The 19,947-nt window shown below is 43.8% G+C and overlaps 1 protein-coding gene across 1 annotated transcript in view; it reads left to right on the forward strand.

Moving 5' to 3' along the window:
• The first annotated feature begins 316 nt into the window (after nucleotides 1-316).
• agap3 (ArfGAP with GTPase domain, ankyrin repeat and PH domain 3) overlaps nucleotides 317-19,947 on the forward strand; it is a 114,803-nt gene continuing 95,172 nt past the window's right edge. The window contains exon 1 of the mRNA XM_062404450.1: nucleotides 317-1,070. Coding sequence (XP_062260434.1) covers nucleotides 710-1,070 — 361 coding nt within the window. The 5' untranslated portion in view covers nucleotides 317-709. The remainder of the gene's footprint in view (nucleotides 1,071-19,947) is intronic.

Genomic DNA, 19,947 nt, shown 5'->3' on the forward strand with positions numbered 1-19,947 from the left:
CTTGTGTTTGCTTGCTACAAAGCCAAACAACAACAACAACAAGCACAAATGTCGTCTGCAGTGGGGCTGCAGCACATCTTCTCGAGCATCTTGCAGCGGCCAGTTGTTGTTTTGTTTAAACAGTTGCATAACTGTCAGGTAGGTTATTTTAATGATGTGCACGTTGCCCCCCCCCCCCCCCACTCTCTCTCCCTCCACCAGATCTCCAATCACACCCTCCCCCATCTCAAGTACAATTACGTGATGGGTGACGTTGCAGCATGCGGAGGAGGAGGAGGGCGCTGGGCAGGGACCACTTGGACCAGAGAGGACTGAACGCGATTTCATTTCAGCGCAGAGACAACGCGTTCGAGGCTGCGGACCAGGAGCCCATTGTCTCCTTAGACAGAGGAAGACCGGGTTCAGACCACAACACGGCGGCGCAGCCCGCGAAGGAGTGTCCCAGACAAGTGGTGAGGCACCGCGGGTTCGGCCACAGACAGACAGGGCCCTGGACAGATCTGGCCAATAACGAAAAATGAATCACAGTCAAGTTTTGATGATATGAACACGAGCCGCGTTTCGTTGCAATCGGAGACCAACTATTGATGCTCGCGCGCAGATCGTGTCCCAGCCCATCAGTTCACGCGGACTTCTTTTGTTCCTGATTTCCACGCTCGCACATTCGCGTTGAGAAAGAGTTGCAGTCGCTCCGAGACAAACCCCCGAGATGAATTTCCAGTCGAGCGTCCCAGTGTCCGGTCTCTCGCAGCAGTCCCAGCCGGCCATGCCCACTCCAGGCACGGTCCCGGCGCCCGTCCCCGTCCCGGTGCCCCAGTCCATCCCGTCCCAGTTCGGATCCGGGTCGTCCGCGAGCTCGGGGGGCGGCCAGTTCGGTTCGGGGACAGTCTCGGGCCAGGCTGCCCAGCCCAACTCGCAGTTTGTTTTGTCCAACTCGGCGGCCATCAGGGCAGAGATCCATCGGTTCGAGTCCGTCCACCCGAACATTTACTCCATCTACGACCTGATCGAGCGCATCGACGACCTGGCCCTGCAGAACCAGATCCGGGAGCATGTAATCTCCATTGAAGGTGAGTGGGGGGAACCATACTGGCTTTTCACTGTCGAGTGCTACCTTTCATTCATTAAGGGCTGGGGGGGTGGTGGGGTGGTTGTGTGAGGGAGAAAGAAAGGGAGACAAGGGGTGGGGGGGCTCGTTTTCCCTCTTTCCCTTTTACGCACACTTGGAAACATTGTCACGGGCTCATTGCCCAGTGTCAACAATCACACTTTGAGGCTGGGGGGGGGGGGGGGGCGTAGCAGATCTCATTGTCCTGTCTGTGGGCTGAATTGCCCCCGTGCACTGCAGTGGTAACAAGGAAACGTTCGGCTGCAGCCAGGAGAGGCAGCCTGTGCCTGCTGCTGCCTCCAGAAGAAGACGATTCCGTCTTACCCACTAAGGTCTGACCTCCAGTGAGGGTCTGTTATTTGTATTTTGAAACCCACGCCAGAGAAAGAGGAGCTGCCAAATGTTACACCAAGGTATCCTGATGACTGAACAATGCAGAGGCACACACTCTCTATGACTGGGAGCAGCATGTGGGACATAATGATGTGTCCCCATAGGGATGGCATTTCAGGCATCACCGGGCATATTCTCTGTCACCCTGGAAGTCAAGTCCAAATGTCATGACCTGTCCGTGGGATGACGACAGTGGCTGTGAAGCCGGACCACACATGTACGTGGGAGCTAAACCACAGCAGCCTGTCAAATCCCAGAGGGAAGGAGGATCATGCACTGACGTGTGAGTGTCTTCAATCATGGCAGCGGTTTCTTCCACTCACCCACACTGACACAGCAGTCAGGGTCCACCGCTGCCGATCACAATCAGCTGTCATGGTCTGGAGGAGTGTCACAGCAGCTGTGCACCATAGGTTCCAACGCTATCCAGTGATGGCACATGAAAATCAGACACGTTTGATTCATTACGTTTCTAGAATTTAAGGATAATGATGGAGATTTGCTTGATTGATTTGTTGTTGCTGTAAATTATGAGTTGACAGAGAAATAGTGTAATGGTTGGTGAATGGTAACATCCTCAGCCAGCAGGGGTATTGTTCAGTACTCGGCTGTAATGGAAAGTAATGTCATTTGTTTAATACATAGTAATGGGTAGTTTGGTCAGCATTCAACAACTACAGCTCCCATGAAGCCCTTCTAGCAAACCAGTGGCAAAGACTCATGGGAAATGTTGTTGAATTTTAACAAGAAAATGCATCTTAAAAGGAAAAAGGCGACACTTTATCAGTAAATGTAGATTTGTAATGTATAATTGTCATCAGCGGACCATAAGACTGTCAGAGAGGATCTAGGGAGTTTTTCCTCTATATAGAAAAATGTATATACAAGATTCTTTAGTCAAGTAAGGACAAGAATAATCCAATATTAACCTGATTATGTCAGTTATCTGAATAAAAAGCTGCAATGTAAACAGCATGATTACCGTAGCCCTAATAAGGTCAAACATGGACATGTAAACTATTGTGTGGCTACACCATTGCACATTGTACTATGCATATATAATTTTATTAGTTTTTACTTATGTATATCTTTAGATTGTTTTTAGTTTGTATTGTATGTTAATTCTTTCAATCTATTCCAATGAGCGGCTTCAAACTGAATTTCATTGTACTGGTGCAGTTATAATAAAATTCTTTTTCCGATCTCAGTGGAATTTTGTAGACATGTATACGTTTTATTGCAATATAACGTCCCATTGAAGTCTCATCGCAGCGTTTTGTGACTCGGACATATGTCAGTTACCAGCTGCTTGACGACTCGGGCCCTGAGCTCAAGTGTAAACAAGATGGCGGAACAAGGAGGAGCTGAAGCTTTCGCTAAGTTCGAAAGAAAACACTCAAACGGGAACATGGAAGCATCGTGCATTAAACTGTGTCAGGTTGGGCTTTTGAAATTCTGCCTGGAACGACAGAAGCATGACACAGTAGATGTAATGTTGATATAATTAGACTATGCCCTGTAACATGTAGATGGTAGTATGAATGGAATATCCTGTAAGCAACTCGTGCAAATATCATAATAGCAGTAATGACTTATTCGGAATAGAGTCAACAGTTGGAAAATTGCTGTCCATGTGAACATAGTCACTGGTTATTCCTGAGGATTTATTTGGGAAACTGTCACTTTGAACTAACACTGAACACATATTTAGTGTTGTAGAGTGATGCAATAAGACAAATCAGAATAGAAATGAATGTCATCCTCGTGAAGATATATGAACAACTCATTTCCTTTTGGGTAGAGGGTGAATTTCAGTTTTCTCATGTCTTATGTCATGGGTTGGTTGCATAATTGAGTTAGTGAAGGCCTGTCTTTATTTTGTGTCTTGATGGGGTAACAGTGGAGCCTTTTATGAGTTATCTCTTAGATGTTCCTTTTTTTTAGAAACAGACGAGTGCTGCACGCTTCATTCACAAAACAGTTTTCATCATTTTGTTTGTTCCTCTTAAACGATTAGCAAATGCTTGACCCAAAGGAAATGAGCACTCCTTCACTGTCAGGCCTCATACACTAGGAAAATATCCAGGAGTAATTTTGTGGCAATGAAATATAGTGTGATAATGGGTGAGTACTGTTTTTAGTTAGCAGATTCCTTTAACTTTAGGATATTGTGTTAACGTCTGAATATAAACAGCGAACTAGCTAACACCACTGTTTTACTGGAGCTTCTGTTGGTGAAGAAGCTCATCCCTCTCGTGGCCTTCAGACATGCACTGAATTCCGGACATTCTCCTGAAAGGGGCTGTGTGAGACAGCAAATGTCCAAGTCAATCTCTCTGGACATTCTCAAGAGTTTTTTCCAGCCAGCCCCCCAGTAAGACCACTACAGCATACAGCAGAATGCTGTCCAGCGAATCCAAAAACGAGTGAATGGGCTCATTGATGACATTTCTACATTTGAAAAATAAGCAAAAGGTTACAAATATCTCGGATGCCTTACAAGTAGAAGATGCTGATGAAGATGTCAATTTGGAACGTCAGTTAGATCCAAGAGCTTTTGGTGATAAGAACCAGGTGATGTGCTGTAAACAAAAACGTGTGATTCCCGCCCATACGCCATGTATGTCTCTGCTCAGGATCCCGACCTTACCTGAATGACCGGGGACATTTTCTGTTCCTTGTGAACGCGTCTGTCTCGAACAATCTCCCGAAGTGTTCTCTTTATAAATGTTTTCCCTCACTCTGATGATTGGAAATGTGCAAGGGATCAGAAAAATGCTCCGACTCTCTGATTCCAAAACACTTAAGCTGATGCTTACCGTTGGTGTCTGAGGATACAGCATTCCCCCAGCAGGTCTTCAAATTGTCCATGCTCGGCAATAAAAACAAAATGATCCTGCCGGCTTATACCAAATGTTGAACTGACATATTTAACCTTGAAGCCAGAAAAAACACAGGCAAACAACAAAATAGGCCCAGAAAAGCAAAAGTCAACTGATATTTATTTATGAATTAATTTATCACATTGTTACATGTTTAGGGTGGAATTTTGGAGAATGGTTAGAATTTATATTTCTGTCTAAAGGCTCAAAACATCTTGATTTCCCTCTCACATAAACATTGTAACTGCTCTCAGATCTACTGTAGTAAATGTTACTCGGACTGCGACAGGAGACGTCGGCCAACCCCTCCTCACCTGCGCCGTGGATCTGCAGAATCGGTTCCTCCTCAAACTTGCATCATTGCAGACTCTGTTGCTAAGGAACCAGCAGCTCCTGCATTTAGCTGAAAATGCTGAAGAGGGTGAACACAGATTACAGCCCGTACAAAATGAATTCCCATCGTTGGTGAGGCCTGGCTGTTGTTTTGTTGAGTAGTAAGAGGTTCATATGATTATAGCACACCATTGTGGTTGTTGTTAGGTTTTGTTGTTGTTGTCTGCCTCACATTGTTCACCTGCACAGTGATTGATATGCAGGTTGCTGCTGTGTGGTTTCTGTGAACCAGCCCGTGTTACAATTACAAGTAACATGCAAGAACAAGCGATGGCTTGTTTTTCTCTTTTGTCTGTTCTTGTTGATACAAGACAAATGACGCCTATTTTTTGGGATTGAATAAGCTTGAATGATAATGACCAGGCTAAGAAATGCGTGAGCTTAATGGCAGTGTCAAATAGAGATAAGTGTATGGTAAGTGGATTGACTGTTAAAGTCTTAAGCTACGTATTTCTCTACTAATCTAAGAAGCTTGAATAAACATGGTTTGGTTTGCTGGGAGGGGGCCTAATATTTACTGCTGGGCCCCTGCTGCCTTCCATTTCCAACAGTACCCAGAGCAAGCTAAAGATGGCCGCCTCATACTGATCCAGACACGTACCAGTCCTCTAGTACTGGAATGCCTGACCGCATATTTTCTCTCTAGTTTGTGGTAATTTGATGGTGTAAAGCTTCAACCGGGAAAATGTCAAACTGTGTGAATAGTAAATAGAAGTTACTGATCAGATTTTGGGTCATGAGATAACGTAACAAGCCAGGAGGCGGGTGTATTCAAGTGGTGCCAATTCTCTGACGTTTTTCAAGTAATGACATTCAAAAAAGCAACTGACACGTTGGGAACTTGGGACTTAAGTGGCCCTCTTTACCTGGTTGGTAAAACAGACGTGTGGATCCAAATGTCTGTGACCTCTGACCCTCAATGACAAATGAATAAATCTTGGAAATGGCTTCGTCTTTATATGAGAAACCAGCTCATAGATACATTTTACCAAGAAGGAAAACCATCAGTTGAAATAAAAAAATCATCACTCACGTTAACCAACAGATTAGCAAGCAGCTTGATCCCGCCAAATAACTCTAAATATATTCACAGTTTCTTCAATGCAATTCAGGGCAGAACTGATCACAATTCAGAACATTGATTTTTTGGAAATGAGTAATAATAGAAAGTGATACATAGATTGAATTAGACAACAAACCTGAATTCTTGCAATAACATGCAGTCTAAGAGGATGAAAACTCAATTTAGTTGTCTGAATTGAAATATGTAGAATAAGCATCCTCTTCAATGACAGACAAATCTCTCTCTTGACATCCCAGTGTTCAGACATTACAGCGTCCGGCCCCTCCCCATTTCAAAGCCTCACTGTAGCGTGGCATGGATGATGCAGAGGGAACGTGAGGTTTGCCGCAGATGAATTTTCAGCTGTCTGTCAAGAAATGCAAATGCATCTGAGGGCGGCTCCCCGGCAGTGATCAGCTGATGGCAAGTTAAATTCCTTCCAATGACTCACACATTGTCATGGGGAGAAACGGGATGTATATAGCAATGGAAGTGTGAGGTAAACACTTCCACAAAATGTTCTGCGCATGGCTGTACAAATATTTTCTGGCCTTTCATGTTGAGGTATAATTATAGTCTGCAAGGTTCCAATATGCTCATTTTCAGTGTAAAGCTAAAGAAAGAGTTTTCATAGTGCGCCAGTGTAATGTGGGAAATTGCAGGTACATTTTCTACAGAAGAATAAATGAAGATTATGTGTAAATATGTTTTTCACCGGTTCAAAACTCAAAAACCGGTGTCTTCTGCTGTTTAAACCTGGAACTCGAGTTGTGGACCAGGTTTGCACTGGGAATTGATTTGGAGGGTCACTTCATATGAGGAGTAAAAATCCGGATCCCTTGGAGGCAGCTGCAGGGATGGCATCTATACTCTGATTCCAGTTATATTTTTAGCCATTCAATTCAAAGTGGAGGAGCGTTCCATTAACAAGACCATGTCCTGGGAATAGTTTACTTTGGTTCTATTTGCAATTGGAGCTCTGATTCTTCTACCCTAATTTATATTCCTGCCCAACATGTATAGACTGTTCTCTTTTTATCTATTTTTCTTACATTTGGAAGCATATGAAGTACAAAGCACTCTAGTGTATGTGCATGTATTTCAAAGGGCAATAACTGCACAGGTCAGTGATAGACAGGGACCTTTTTTAACTTTTAGCCTAGAGTTTGCTTTGCTCTCTGTTCACAGCAGGTGATGATATCAGGACACTGACCTGTGTGCATTGCGAGGGGATTTCTTTAACCCCAAGTTTTGAGGGTTTACTTTGTTGTAACGTTTTCTTGTGTCTTGAGGAGCTGCTGTTTTTGTTAAAGCTGCAACAAAAGCCCCAACTGACTTGCATGTGTCCAACTGACTGTTCAATGTCACCTAAATCCACTGCTACTCAAGAGGGGTTCTTGGGATTTCAAGAAAGGACTAATAAGCTTACACAATGGGACATTGTGAGCTCAAACAGCAGCAGAGACGACGCGGAGAGATACAAAAAGCACACAGACTGAAGCCTTGCAGTCCTCTGTTGGTATTGTGTGGCACGCAAGCAGCACCCTGTTACACACTTCTTCTCTCTTGTCCTCAATCACCAAGGAGGGCATGAGCAGAGGGCTCATCGGCTAATCACAAGCAGACAATTATGGTAATTCATCTTTCCTTTGCGGCAGAAAGCACGATTCATTTTCCTCATGACCACCGAGATCTGAAACAGAAACATCTTAATTAACACTGTTTTCATCGACCACATGCTGTCAGGCTGCAGCTTTTTAATTCAAGACTCATGATGGTGAGTGTAGTACCACAAAAATGCAGGTCGGGATTCTGGAGGTTTTCCATGGCTGTCTGCGTGGTTGCAGGGTTTGAATTTGCTCTGATGCACTGGACCCCGTCAGTGCAGGGCCATCTGTGTCAGGAGAAATCTGCACAATGAGCTCATTATATTTCAAAACTGTATCTGTGAATATGGACTAGAAACTGTTATAGAGTAAGAAATGTCTTGTCAACACCACCAGCTGCGTCCCCTACACGGTGTGTCAATGTAAATTGCTGTTAATGTGGAACGCTGGTGTTTATAGAGCAGAGTAGGGCAGCTCAGTAAGTATTTACTAGTTGTAGATCTTGTGCCCAAATAAAGCCTCACACAAATACATCTGTGAAGCATGGAGGAGGTCCAACCGTGGCCCGTTGGCTCCCTCTTTCATTTTCTGTGTGAGCTGAGCCACATACACAGCACTGACACGGATATCTGTAGAAACTAGATACTCATTATTTTCCCATTTCATGAAACACTGTACATTGCATAAAGACTAGAAGCAGGGGCAAACAGCTACCGTTGCACTCTCTCTAAAGCTGTGTTTCAAGAGGGGCAGTATGTGAGGATGCAAATATCCTTGTCAGATGCTCTCGGGACATTTTCTGGAACCGTTCCTGCCAGGCCCCTAGTAAAATATCTGGAAACTGTCCCAGTGAGCCCATGTGAAAACACAGCAGGACAATTACCAGCGACAGAGTGGGTGTGTTTATGATGATGATGCTGCAGCACACGTGAAACTGGAAGAATATAGATATCCCAGGATGAAAAAGTGTGGCCGTACAAGTAGAAGACAGCGACAAAGATGTTACCTCGGAAAGACGAGATTAGAAAGATTCAATTTAGAAATTGTTGTGAGTAGTAGTTAACCAGGAAATTCATGCAACTCCATGTAAAACTGCAAACTTTGAAAATTGTACATGTTTTGAGTTGCGTGTGAGATTTAGAGCTGTTGATCTGAATGTTTTTCAGACAAAGCCAGGCTATAGCTGTTTATCCCTGCTTCGAAGTCTTTATGTCAAGGTAAGCTATATAGGGGGAAAAAGCGTCCTGAGCTTTAAGCTCTATAATTGATGCACAGACATGAGAGGGGTATTTAGCTTATCATATTAGTCATGGAGAGAAAATAAATAAATGCATGCCATGCGACATATATAAGAAACATTGAAATATAAGAAACATGCATTTGAGGTATAATGCTGAGCTATATCGATGTTGGGGTAAGGCACGTATGAACCTCTGGGACGTCATTAGTTAGCTGCTGGTTAATATTTCAGAAAAGTAGAAAGTACACATTTAATTTCAGTTGCATGCGTGTTGTATAAAGAGTGATCCAGTTCCTGAGGTGGATGAAACACTGCTGAGCTGTATCTCACATCTCAGAGGTCTGCGGCACCACTGTAGATCCCTGAGTCGAATCAGATGATGGGACGTAACACGGATCAATCTGAACACCACACACGTGCATGAAGCTCCCATGTCAGAAGCCCTGAGCGTGGATTGATGAGGTCAACTCTTCCTTTTTTTTGCCGCTGGCTTGGAGAAATTGTCAGCTCCTCGGTAGCTGCTCTGTAGCAGCCGAACCACCACGACCAGTATCATGTTTCGAACATTTTAATCCTCGAGTGCAGCGTTTAAAAAAAAGAAAAGCAAAAACCTACACATGTGCATGTCACAAGTTTATTCTGGGGAGAGTAGTTGTAACAGACGCCCCCCCCCCCCCCCCACCCCGACAGATGCACACCAGATAACAGGGTTTGCACATGCCTCTCTTTCAAAAGACTCCCTGCGTTGTGATTGGCCCGGACAGCTTCTCTCCTCTCGTGCAGCTCATTACGTCCCCATTGAAACGACTCTTGACCGCGGGTCTACAGAGGTGACCCGGGCTGGTGAGCTGTAAACAGAGCCTCGGTGTGAGGGACTGGGAGGTCCGCGGGGGTCAGAGAGCCCTTTCTGCATCAGCCCTGCTGTCCTCGCCCTGCTGCAGCCCCACAGCACTGGCTTATTGAATGTGACACTATCCTCCACAGCAGAATGTCCCCCATTGTGCCAGGGAACAAAGGCACTCTCTCTCTCTCCCATTGATGGACAGCTAATTTTTTTCTTGTGTTTTGAATGAGGGGTTTGCGGCCGAGCGAGCAGGTCAGCCTCCTTTTTTGTTTTTTTCTCCAAAGAGAAATTTAGAGTACGCTCGCCCTAATCTCTCATGAGCAGAAAGTAGAGGGTTGTTTTCTCTCCATCATTGTTAATGGCTCGTGTGGAGTAGTTCTGATCTAATGTTTCAATGAGGCGAAGAGCCATTGAATTTTTGTGCCGAGTTCATTTTGAGTGACTGGGTTTTCAATACAGAATAAGAGGCGGTGTTTTTGTGAAATTGTAACGCTGGGACTTTAACAATTCAAATGGCAGTGTACTATAATAAAGTATATGTGATACTGTGTGGTAATGATTCAGTATTAATCCTCTATATAGTATTCACCATCAAACAGTCCTTTTACTCCAAGTACAGTGGATCAAGTTGTTAATTTGAAGAAATAATATTATTTTTGATAATAACTCTTTGTAAGAAAAAACAAGCACTTAGAAGCCCTCACCTAAGACTGTAGTCTGTGCCTATTTTCTCATTTTCAAAATTACTTATTTTTGCCAACTATTTTCCAGGTTAATTGTTTTATTTTAAAACATCTGCAAACACTGAAATAATCTTTTAATAATAATGTTCTTCAGCAAATGATGTTTTAAGTTGTATGACAACTTAAAACATCATTTTTTTGCAAAGACTTTTTGTCTTTTGGTTAAAAGAAAAAGACAATTGTCAAAATAGCTGCACAATAATGTTCTGTCAAGTGATTGTCTTGTGATATTCATAACATCCGCTTTTTACAGTATTTGTTGTTAAGGCAGAAACGGTTGTTAAATCAAATTTAGCCATAGGCTCCTCCTCCTCCTTTTTTATTTTTTTAATTTGTGCATCATCCATATCCTACGTTGGAAGCGCTCATGTTTCCTGCCAGTGGGGTAGGGCTGGAAACAGATGGCTGCCGACAGAGGAAGGGGTTTGGAAAGCGGTGAGCGAGCAACAGATGGAAATGCGCATATGCCTCCAAGTCCCTTCAGCCTGCCAGCAGTCCCGTGACTAACTGTGGGAAGATTCAGGCCTCATCCAGGTTGCGGACCGTTGGAGGATCACAGTGAAGAATGAAAGTGTCCTGCTCCATAGAAAATGTCTCTGAAAATGCAACTTTGGGTGGATTCAGACCTCATCTGATTGGGGGATGAATGTTGAGTCATGGCAATGAGCTGGGAAAGCAGGAGCATTTTCAGAAAACGCTGTTCGGAAAGCAAGCAGGGATTTTTTGTTTTTGTTACCTTCATCTTTAGGAAAAAAAAATATGCTGCTTTGGCCTTTTCTCTTTGAAGCGAATAATCAAACAAGGACTTCTCTGGCCCTCGGGGAGCACATTTTCTCCTCTGAATAGGAAAAGGCCAGATAGAGGAAGTGTGACCAGTGTGAGAGGCCACAGTTCTGCAGACTACAGTATGCAAGCTATAGCTTTGGTGTCAGAAGGCTTTTTTATTCCTGCTCTTGAAGTGCCATGTAATTGAGAACACGCAGACTATTTAAAGGTTGCATGGCCTTGGAAAATTCAATGTAATTCCCTCAAGAGCTCAGGGACATGTCGCCGCTCTCTCTCTCTCTCTCTCTCTCTCTCTCTCTATCTCTCTCTCTCTCTCTCTCTCTCCTTCATCAGTCAATCGTCAAGGACGTGCCCCCAGTTTGTTTGTTTCCACATGAGGCTGGTGGAGTTTTTCATGAAGGTCTCACTGTTCTGAAGAGCTGCAGTGTTCATTATCCGGCAGAACTACCTCCGTAAACATGGAAATCAAAGACATCAAAGCAAGTTCAAATCGGCCACTATGGTTTATTTATAGTAGTCGAGGCTTAATGTGTGTTCAGCAGTTTGACATTTGCTCCTACACAGCTCTAAATAGAAAACCCCTCACAGTTTACATTGTGTTACTACTCCTTAGCTTATCCTAATTGAAGTGAGAATATTTGAAGTGTTGGCAGCACTACGTTCCTGAGGTGAGGCCTGTTGTCAGTATGGTGTGTTTAACATGAGCCAGCTGACTGTTATCAAACAGGTCCTACATTCCTTTGGTACATGTCATTGTTTTGATGGTGTTTCAACATGTCTCCGGCCTTGTGCTTGCTGTCTTTAAACAGCTCACTATAAAGCAACATGTTTGTGTTTTCTAGTTTATTTTTTGTAGGTGATTGTAGGGAAAGAACACGTCATAGTCGGGGGGGGGAAGAAGTTCTGCGAACAGTTGGTTTTAATAAATATTAATTATCTGTGCTGGAGCATCTGTTATTCAGCTTACGTCTGGATTAACTGTGATATTTTAGTCACTTGTTTTGTGAATCACAACCAAACACTGGTGGAGGGTTTGTTGTGGAGAGATGCTTTCTTCTGTGGGAATCATTAGAGCGGAAGTGTAATGTGACCCCCACCCCCCCCCCCCCCCCCCCTCCACCCCACATTTAGTGTTTATACCCCTGTTTCCTGCTTTCTCTGAATGGAATAAGCCGAAGTTGTTCCACTGCTGAATCCCCCTGGCCGTGACCCAGGACTGGTGGGGTATGTGAACTGCGTGCACAGCCCCCTCTTGGAACACAGCGGTTCCCAGTTTGGAGCCGACATCTGAGGGGTTTCCAGAATGGCCTCTTAAAAAAATCACAGGACGTCGCCTCGGAACTGTTCTTCCTGCAGCGGCTATGTGGCTTACTGTTCTTCACTCTTTGCATGTCTGGACTGGTGTTTTTTTCCTTTATGTTTCCTATTGTATCAATAAGACCTTTAAGATTGAGCTTTGAATAGACTTTAACATCAGTGGTGCACAAACCAGATGCTGCTTAACTGATAAACCCATTAATAATAAGATCATAGCAAAAAGTTGAATCGGGTGAAATTAAGGGGGGGCAGGGGTGTCCGGATCCCCCATTGTAGGAATAACAAATAGCTTTCCATCTTGTTATCAATAGCTTCAGCAATGATAATAGATTTCATTGAAAGCACTAAACCTCAACTTTAAAAAATGTCTTCACCTTAAAATGTAAGGGTTTGTGTTATTGGGACATGTATTTGTCCCCATAATGAAGACAAGTCCCTGTGATGCACATACACACACACACACACACACACACACACACACACACACACACACACACTTGTCTCTCTATAGTTGAGAGGACACACATTTGCATAATGCAATCTCTAGCCCCTTGTCCTCACAATGATGGTATTGAACCAAAATTAGCCCTCATAAATAAAGGACTACCTTAAGTCCCTACTTTTCAATGGTAAACATAAAAAAGGGATGTGTCAGACCACTCAGTAGAATAAGACACCTTTCTATTGGACCAGACTGCATTTAGTTTTCCATATGACCTCGCATTAGGATCCTGTGTGAATCTATCTGTGGCCATGAGCGGCTGGAGCTGCGTCTGCCAACGAGCCAGGAGAGTTAAACACAATTAAAATGTTCACAACTCTCTTCATTTTCAATGGATTTTTCACATTTTGAAAATTACATTGGCATATTATATACTCATCTGGTTCTAGGGTCTAAGTTCATCATTGTCTGCAAAACCCTCATTATCGAGCTTTTCCAGAGGCATTATGGTTAATATCTCTGTTTGTTGGAAGCTTAATGACTCTTAAAAAATACTTCTTCAGACTTGATTCACGTGTACTTTTGTACACGTACATCATAAAAAAGACGAGTGTTATAAAAGTGGAGCCCCTGGCAAAAAGACGGCACATTCATCTCAGGGATCAACCAAAATTACAGTGAGCCACAAGATGCCAGGACACGAGAGACCGACGGCAAACATCAGAAGACCGAAGTGAATCAAGTCTGAAGAAGTTGTTTTTAAGAGTCATAATCTTGACAGCCTGCCAGTTGAGTTACTTTGGAGGTTTGGAAGAAAAAGGTTAGTGTTCATCCTGAGCCATTTGTTTTTTCTAAACTCAGAGTTCCTGATATGAGTCGGGGCTGCAAACGGAGTTACTGCATGGTCCCTCTGTGTGAATGGACTGTCTGCTGAGCCCATTCGATATGAGCTGTTCAGAGTCTTGCTCAGGGCTGTGACAGTGCGGCTTCTCCACAGCCCCGGCTTTGGATGACGACATTTTATTTTCCTCGCTTAGGCGCCTGGCGTGAAAAGTGCACCGTTCAGCAGCCCCGACGCTGCTCTCGGAAGATGAGCTCTCCTCCACTCGATCTCGTGTTCGTGCACTGGAACAAACTGCTGCCCTAGAATAAAATACCACACAATTAAAACGGAGGAATTATGGCGCTCCGTGTTTCCACACCGTACATCCCAGGACCCACTGTGCTCCTGGGCCCGTTCTGTTGTGAAATTGGACAAACTATTGTCTAGAGATGCCCCCCCCCACCCCTCGCCGCTGAATTAAAGCACAGAGCTCCATTTGTATCCATTTTCGCAAGACTTTTACAGAAAATGATTTCTTCAGAAAATTGGTTTCTTGCAGAGCTCTGCTAATGCAAGTCCTTGCACCAAAGGAGAGATGGTTCGAAGCGAGCGATAACTCACACTACGGCTGTTTTTCTAGGGCCTCTCTGAAGGTTTTTTCTCACTACTAAATTGTGGCTTCTCACATATTTGGCTTCGAGAGACCTCGGCTCAAAAAAGGGTAGCGTTTGTTTTGTCAGAATCTGGCATAGAATCTGGCTTTGGCCTAAGAAACTGGCGGATAATCTGGGCCCAAGATAATTCAAAGCCACATTTTGTCTGTTTAAACAATAAAAAAAAATCTTCCTGTGGTATCTTCATGCCAATGGGGCTTTTAGTAAATAGGACCCTACCTTTAGTGGGCTGGCGAGGGAGAGTTTGGATATGATTGTGGTCCACACAGAAAACAAATCCCTTGGCCACACTCACGCTATCACATTTTCAGATGTCACATTTGGGAATGCTCCATCCGAGTGAAATCTTGGTTTACATTGTCCGGACAGACGTGGGTCACTTAGCATCAGCGGCCCAGAGGAGCTGTCCACGTGTCTTTCCACGCAGAGAAACCGTGTAGGAGCTGTGGTGATGCAGAGCTCTGTCTGAGCGTAGTGCAGATCTGCTGGCGGACGAGTAGGCAGTGGCATGTGTTATGTAACACTAGTAGGTGGCTGGAGTAGCTCTGCGTGAGTGTGTCCGTGGTGTTGTCTGGATGTGTGAATCTCCCCACACACAGGCCTTTGCCCCTGGATACCCCGAGGAGATGGGGGTTGTGGTTTGATTCTTAGGGGGCTGGTGGGGACGCAGAAGGTGACGGAGCAGTGTCATGTTGTGACGGAGCATCATGAATTGGGGTTGTGTGGGGGGTGGGTGGCTTTGCCGTCTAGGAAGCCTTCCAACACTACATGTCAGGTACAATCAATCTACACCATTTTGTGGGATTATAGCCACCCCTCCTTCTCTCCTTCTTCCTCTCAGTATCTCTCTAGCCTCTGTGCAGATAATTGACCTCCCATCACACTGACTGCCGCCTCAGACCCTTTTGTTTGCAGCTGGTCCAGGACTAGACATCCTTATTTCTGACAAAGGAAGGATCAGATCTCTTCAGATAGAGTACCCGGAGGGCAAGTCGACCTGAGCCTGAGTGAGTCCCAGCTACTGCTCCGATTAGTCTGGATAGACGGGCCAATTCAACACTGTATTTGTTCCCTAGAACATCGGCGCAGGCCTGTTTGCAGCAGGGAAATTACTAGTGAAAAACATTTCAGCCTGTCAGTCGACTGTGAACATCCAATCGTTCACCTTCCATGTTCTTTCATTTCAGTGTGAGTTCACAGGGAGATGGAGGTTGAGCTGTGTGAGAGGCAGCGAGACACACTCTCATAACTACAGGCGGTTTCCTAATTTAACAGGTTAAACTATTAGTTGATAAATTACCAAGTCGATTATTGGAAAACTAATCTACAGCCATTTTTATTGATTGTTAATCAATTGAATTGAACTGGTGGGGCAAAATATCAATATGGCATTATATCATTGTCCTGACTCATGAGAAACGATTATCGATATGGCACCAAATGTCGATATGGACTTATAGAATCGACATTTGCCAGTTAATGGTTGTTTTACATTGAAATTGAAGCCACATGTGGACATTGACGAGTTACAGTGTGTGTTGCGTATCCCATCTTGAGCTACCTGGAGATTCCAACCTCTAATGACTGCCATCTGGAGTGAAGGTTGGGACACATTCAGGACACATTTTAATGTCAGGGGATCAGATCTCTCAGGACTTTTTTAAATATCAGGTCTGAACAGGGCCTCATGTTCATTTCTGAATCAATAGGACTAACACTAGCACCCTCCAACACCCCAGGTATCAGCTGTAGTTTTAGTCCACAGTTGTTATTTTTTTGTTCTGTGTGTTCTCCTGGTCACAGTCACATCTCCGCTGCTGCCGTCACAACTAGCCATGCTCATTATATGATGCGGCATGTGAATTAACTTGTGTCTCGGTGACTCATTGAAAACTGCTCCGGTTGCATATGACCCGTGCTGAGCAATGCAACACCTCAGCCTGCACTGACTCAAGGACGGCGATAGCTACTGCACGGCCAAACATGGAGTGGTTTTGGATGACTGTGAGTTATTGGACTTACGGTGGAAAGAAGAGGAGGCACCGCACACATTAATTTTTCCTCAACATGGAAGCAGTTTAGTTTGTTTGGTGGTTTCTGCAGAGCCTAACTTGGAACATCCTGGATAACTTGTCCTTCTTCTTGTGTCCATCTGGAGAAAATAACACCCACTCCAAGCAGCATTTTTTTCGGTTCCCTTGTTTAAAAAGACCTTTACGGAGCTGATTGAATGTTAAAAATGTTATATAATGTTAAAAACCCTTTTATGAGCTTATCATTATCGATCATTTTCTGTAAAGTCCTGCAGTAGAGAAGCGTGCTGTCCATTCCACACTCATCCTGGTGTGATTGTTTGGATAAAGGTGCCTTGTAATATCGAGTCAGCCTGACCTGAGGTGGACAGAAAATAGCTATAAATGCAGGGCAGTTACAAATAAAGTGGTTTGACATGACGCATTTTCCTCTCTATGTCTGTCCTATTTCTATCAGGTTATATAGAAACACAGGGGAGGCGGCACAGACAGATACAGATGGATATTCAACTGCCTCAGTTAAGATTTTTGGGACTGGAGCTGGAACAGCACAAAGAGAGATAGTTTAAACTCTATAAAAACATCTCTGATGACCGATGTGAAAATGTCAAACGTATGGGGATAAATCATATCCTGACACTTCGAGTTTCTTTGTGAAGATTTCATGAATTATTCATGTGGTATTTAAGATACATTATTCAACTGCTTTATTGAGTTATGGCAGACTGATTTTAGTGTCAAGAACAAGTATCAACAAACTGAACTGTCAACTGAACTCACTGATGACTGCATCAATGGAAAATAAAACCTATCGGGTGGCTGATTGAGAATTGATTCTTTAGAGAACAAACCTGGGATCATATCGACAAGAAAAAAAAAGAATGACAGAGAATAAAAGATTGACATGTGTTGACAGCAGATCTAGAATACAAGGTCTGATTTCTGTTAATCCACCACAGTTTATATGTAATAATGTTTTTTCTGAAATATTAGGTGATCCTCATTGTTTTTGTTGTGACCACAGATCCCTGGAATGATCAGCAGATAGGCTGGGGGTAGTGTACACATATAGGAGAATACATATAATTGATTCATAATGGAAGATGCTGTCTTGATACGTAACCCACTGACGTCCGAACTGATTTATTTTCAACTTAACATGAATCGAGCTCCTCATTGATTTTCTCTCTTTCCTTCCCCTAACGCCCGGCGCTGCCATCGGACCATCTTGACGGATTTCCAATACCATGCATCTCTGCAGGTAAGCCAAACAAACACAAAACATTAACAACACAAACAAACACACACACACGAGAGAGCAGCGGTTGTATTGTGATATGCTGTTAAATGACACATCTGGATACAGAGATAGTCGGCCAGTTTCACCTTCTGTCTGCTCTGTTGATCTCCGAGCAGACAACCTGGACTCATTGCCCTTCCACCCTCAGTATTACCAACAACCAGCTGTTAGAGTGCATTTATACCTGTGTCTCAGGGAGGCCGCGCTTTGTGGCTGTGGCCATCTGGACATTGTGTGTGACAGCAGGTACCCCCAAGGGTCATGGCACTCCATAATAAATGAATATAATATTTGCCTTTGATGAGCTCAAATGCCCAAAGAGTTTTTTACTTTCTCCCCTGATATAATGTGCAAACAGCCAATCTACTCATTGGCCGTTTGATATGTTGATCTTGCTACTGTCAGGTTCTAATCATTTGAGGGGTAGAGTCAAATTAGAATTGGAGGGGGGGGCACATTACTCGTTGGTTTCTGTGCTGAGTAGATTTTCCTTGTTATTATTTCTGACACGTGTGTTGTGATGGGAAAGGAGCATATGTCCCCGGGGCAGGTTATAAGCAGGGCCGTCACAATGACGTATTGAGGTCTTGGGAAAGCCAATCGTTCCACATCTTCTTCTGGAGCGTGGTGATGGCTCGTGCTGATAACCAACAGAGAGGATCACAGATGGGTTTTGCCATCCTCTCAGCTGGCCTACTTCCCTGCCACTCATCATAACACACCAATTTGTCCAATCCGCCTGCTCTTCTTTTCTTGCTAAGCCATCCGTGCAATTATGTCTACGTTTTGGCTGAGGATGAGGAGGCTCGTCTTATTGTATTCAGACTTTCCATATGGTTGGGACGAAGGTGCTGTTAGTGGTCGGACAGAGCGCTGCGTGGCATAAGCAGAATATGAAGATGGACAATGCGTCTCTACTTCCCCCCACTGACAGAATCAAAAGAAGTTCGTCCTCTGTGATACTTTGAGCTTTGTTTAGCTGTTGGTCAGGAAGTTGAGTGGATTCCCCACTAACCGGCCGTTCGTTCCCAGTCTCCCCACATCCACCTGCCAAAGTGCCCAATGGCAAGATGTTGAACCCCATATTGCTTGACTTGCATGTTATAATGTGTCCTTTATGGGATTGGTCTGATTTTTGATAAATGCTGTTACTGAATGTTTTCCCTGCCCGGCAAAAGCAGATCAAATATACCAAAAGCTGTGATTCATCAACTTCGTAAGCGATTTATCATTCAATATCTGCGTCGGCCTGAGCATTTGCCATCTAACATGTGCACAGGTTAATGTTGTGTGTCAGTCGAGAGCAACTCCTACGACCCTTCAGCTCTGACTCAGCTCCACAGATTGATAGAGATCCCTCCAGTTGTGTGGCAGTCGTGGGAGAGAGGTGCAGGTTTGAAGCTCCACTTGGCACCTGCCGAGCGATTGGGACTATTTTCGAGTCTCTTAATTACTCGCTGTCCACATGGGCAGCGTGGACTTGGCAGTGGGCAGCCACACGAAATCTAAAAGGCTTTGTGTGATAATAATCAAATGACTTTCAGGTCTTTCAATGGGCACGATGCACGACTGAACATTTGGTGACTGCACACATTATGTAACAGCAGCTCTCACCTAAAGTGCAGCAACAGGAATTTAAGACCAAGGCATTAATCAAATATCAAACGGGTCCTTATCAGCACTGCTTTTGTGAACCTTTTATTGACTGTATATCTGATTGACTCATTTCAATGTAAGCAGCACTATGGTTTGTCTGTAATAGATAGAACAAGTATTAAGTGCAGAGGATCAGGGGAAAAGACTGGCGCACCTAAACAAAAGAATGTATTTATTTAGCTAAATGTGATAGGTAAAAGCAATTTTATTTCATTTATGAAACAGTTTCAGCACTGGTTTCAGTTTATTATTGTTTACAGACGAACATAACCCTACACCTGAGGTTGTACACATTTTTAGAGGTATGAATTATTTACTCTGACATCACAGTAAATGAAGGCAGTAGTGGATTGTTCCTATTGCAGGGCTCAAAAGGTAAAATACCAATATGTTAAATCATATTACAAAATGTTGCTGGATCAGAAACTACTACTACTAACGATTCCATCTTTATAATGACACCTCCACACCTCAACCTCTTTAATAAATCACCATTTATAATTTTGTTTTAGCTCTTCAAGCAGTATTTGTAAAAAATAATTACATATTTACTCACACCCTCATCACCGCACCGTGCTGTTTGTGTCGTAGCTTTGCTTTTATGTGTTTTTTGGATGCTTTTAGTAACATCAGATGCTGCATG

The sequence above is a fragment of the Platichthys flesus genome, chromosome 14 (assembly GCF_949316205.1).
Source record: "Platichthys flesus chromosome 14, fPlaFle2.1, whole genome shotgun sequence".
NCBI classification, from domain to species: Eukaryota; Metazoa; Chordata; class Actinopteri; order Pleuronectiformes; family Pleuronectidae; genus Platichthys; species Platichthys flesus.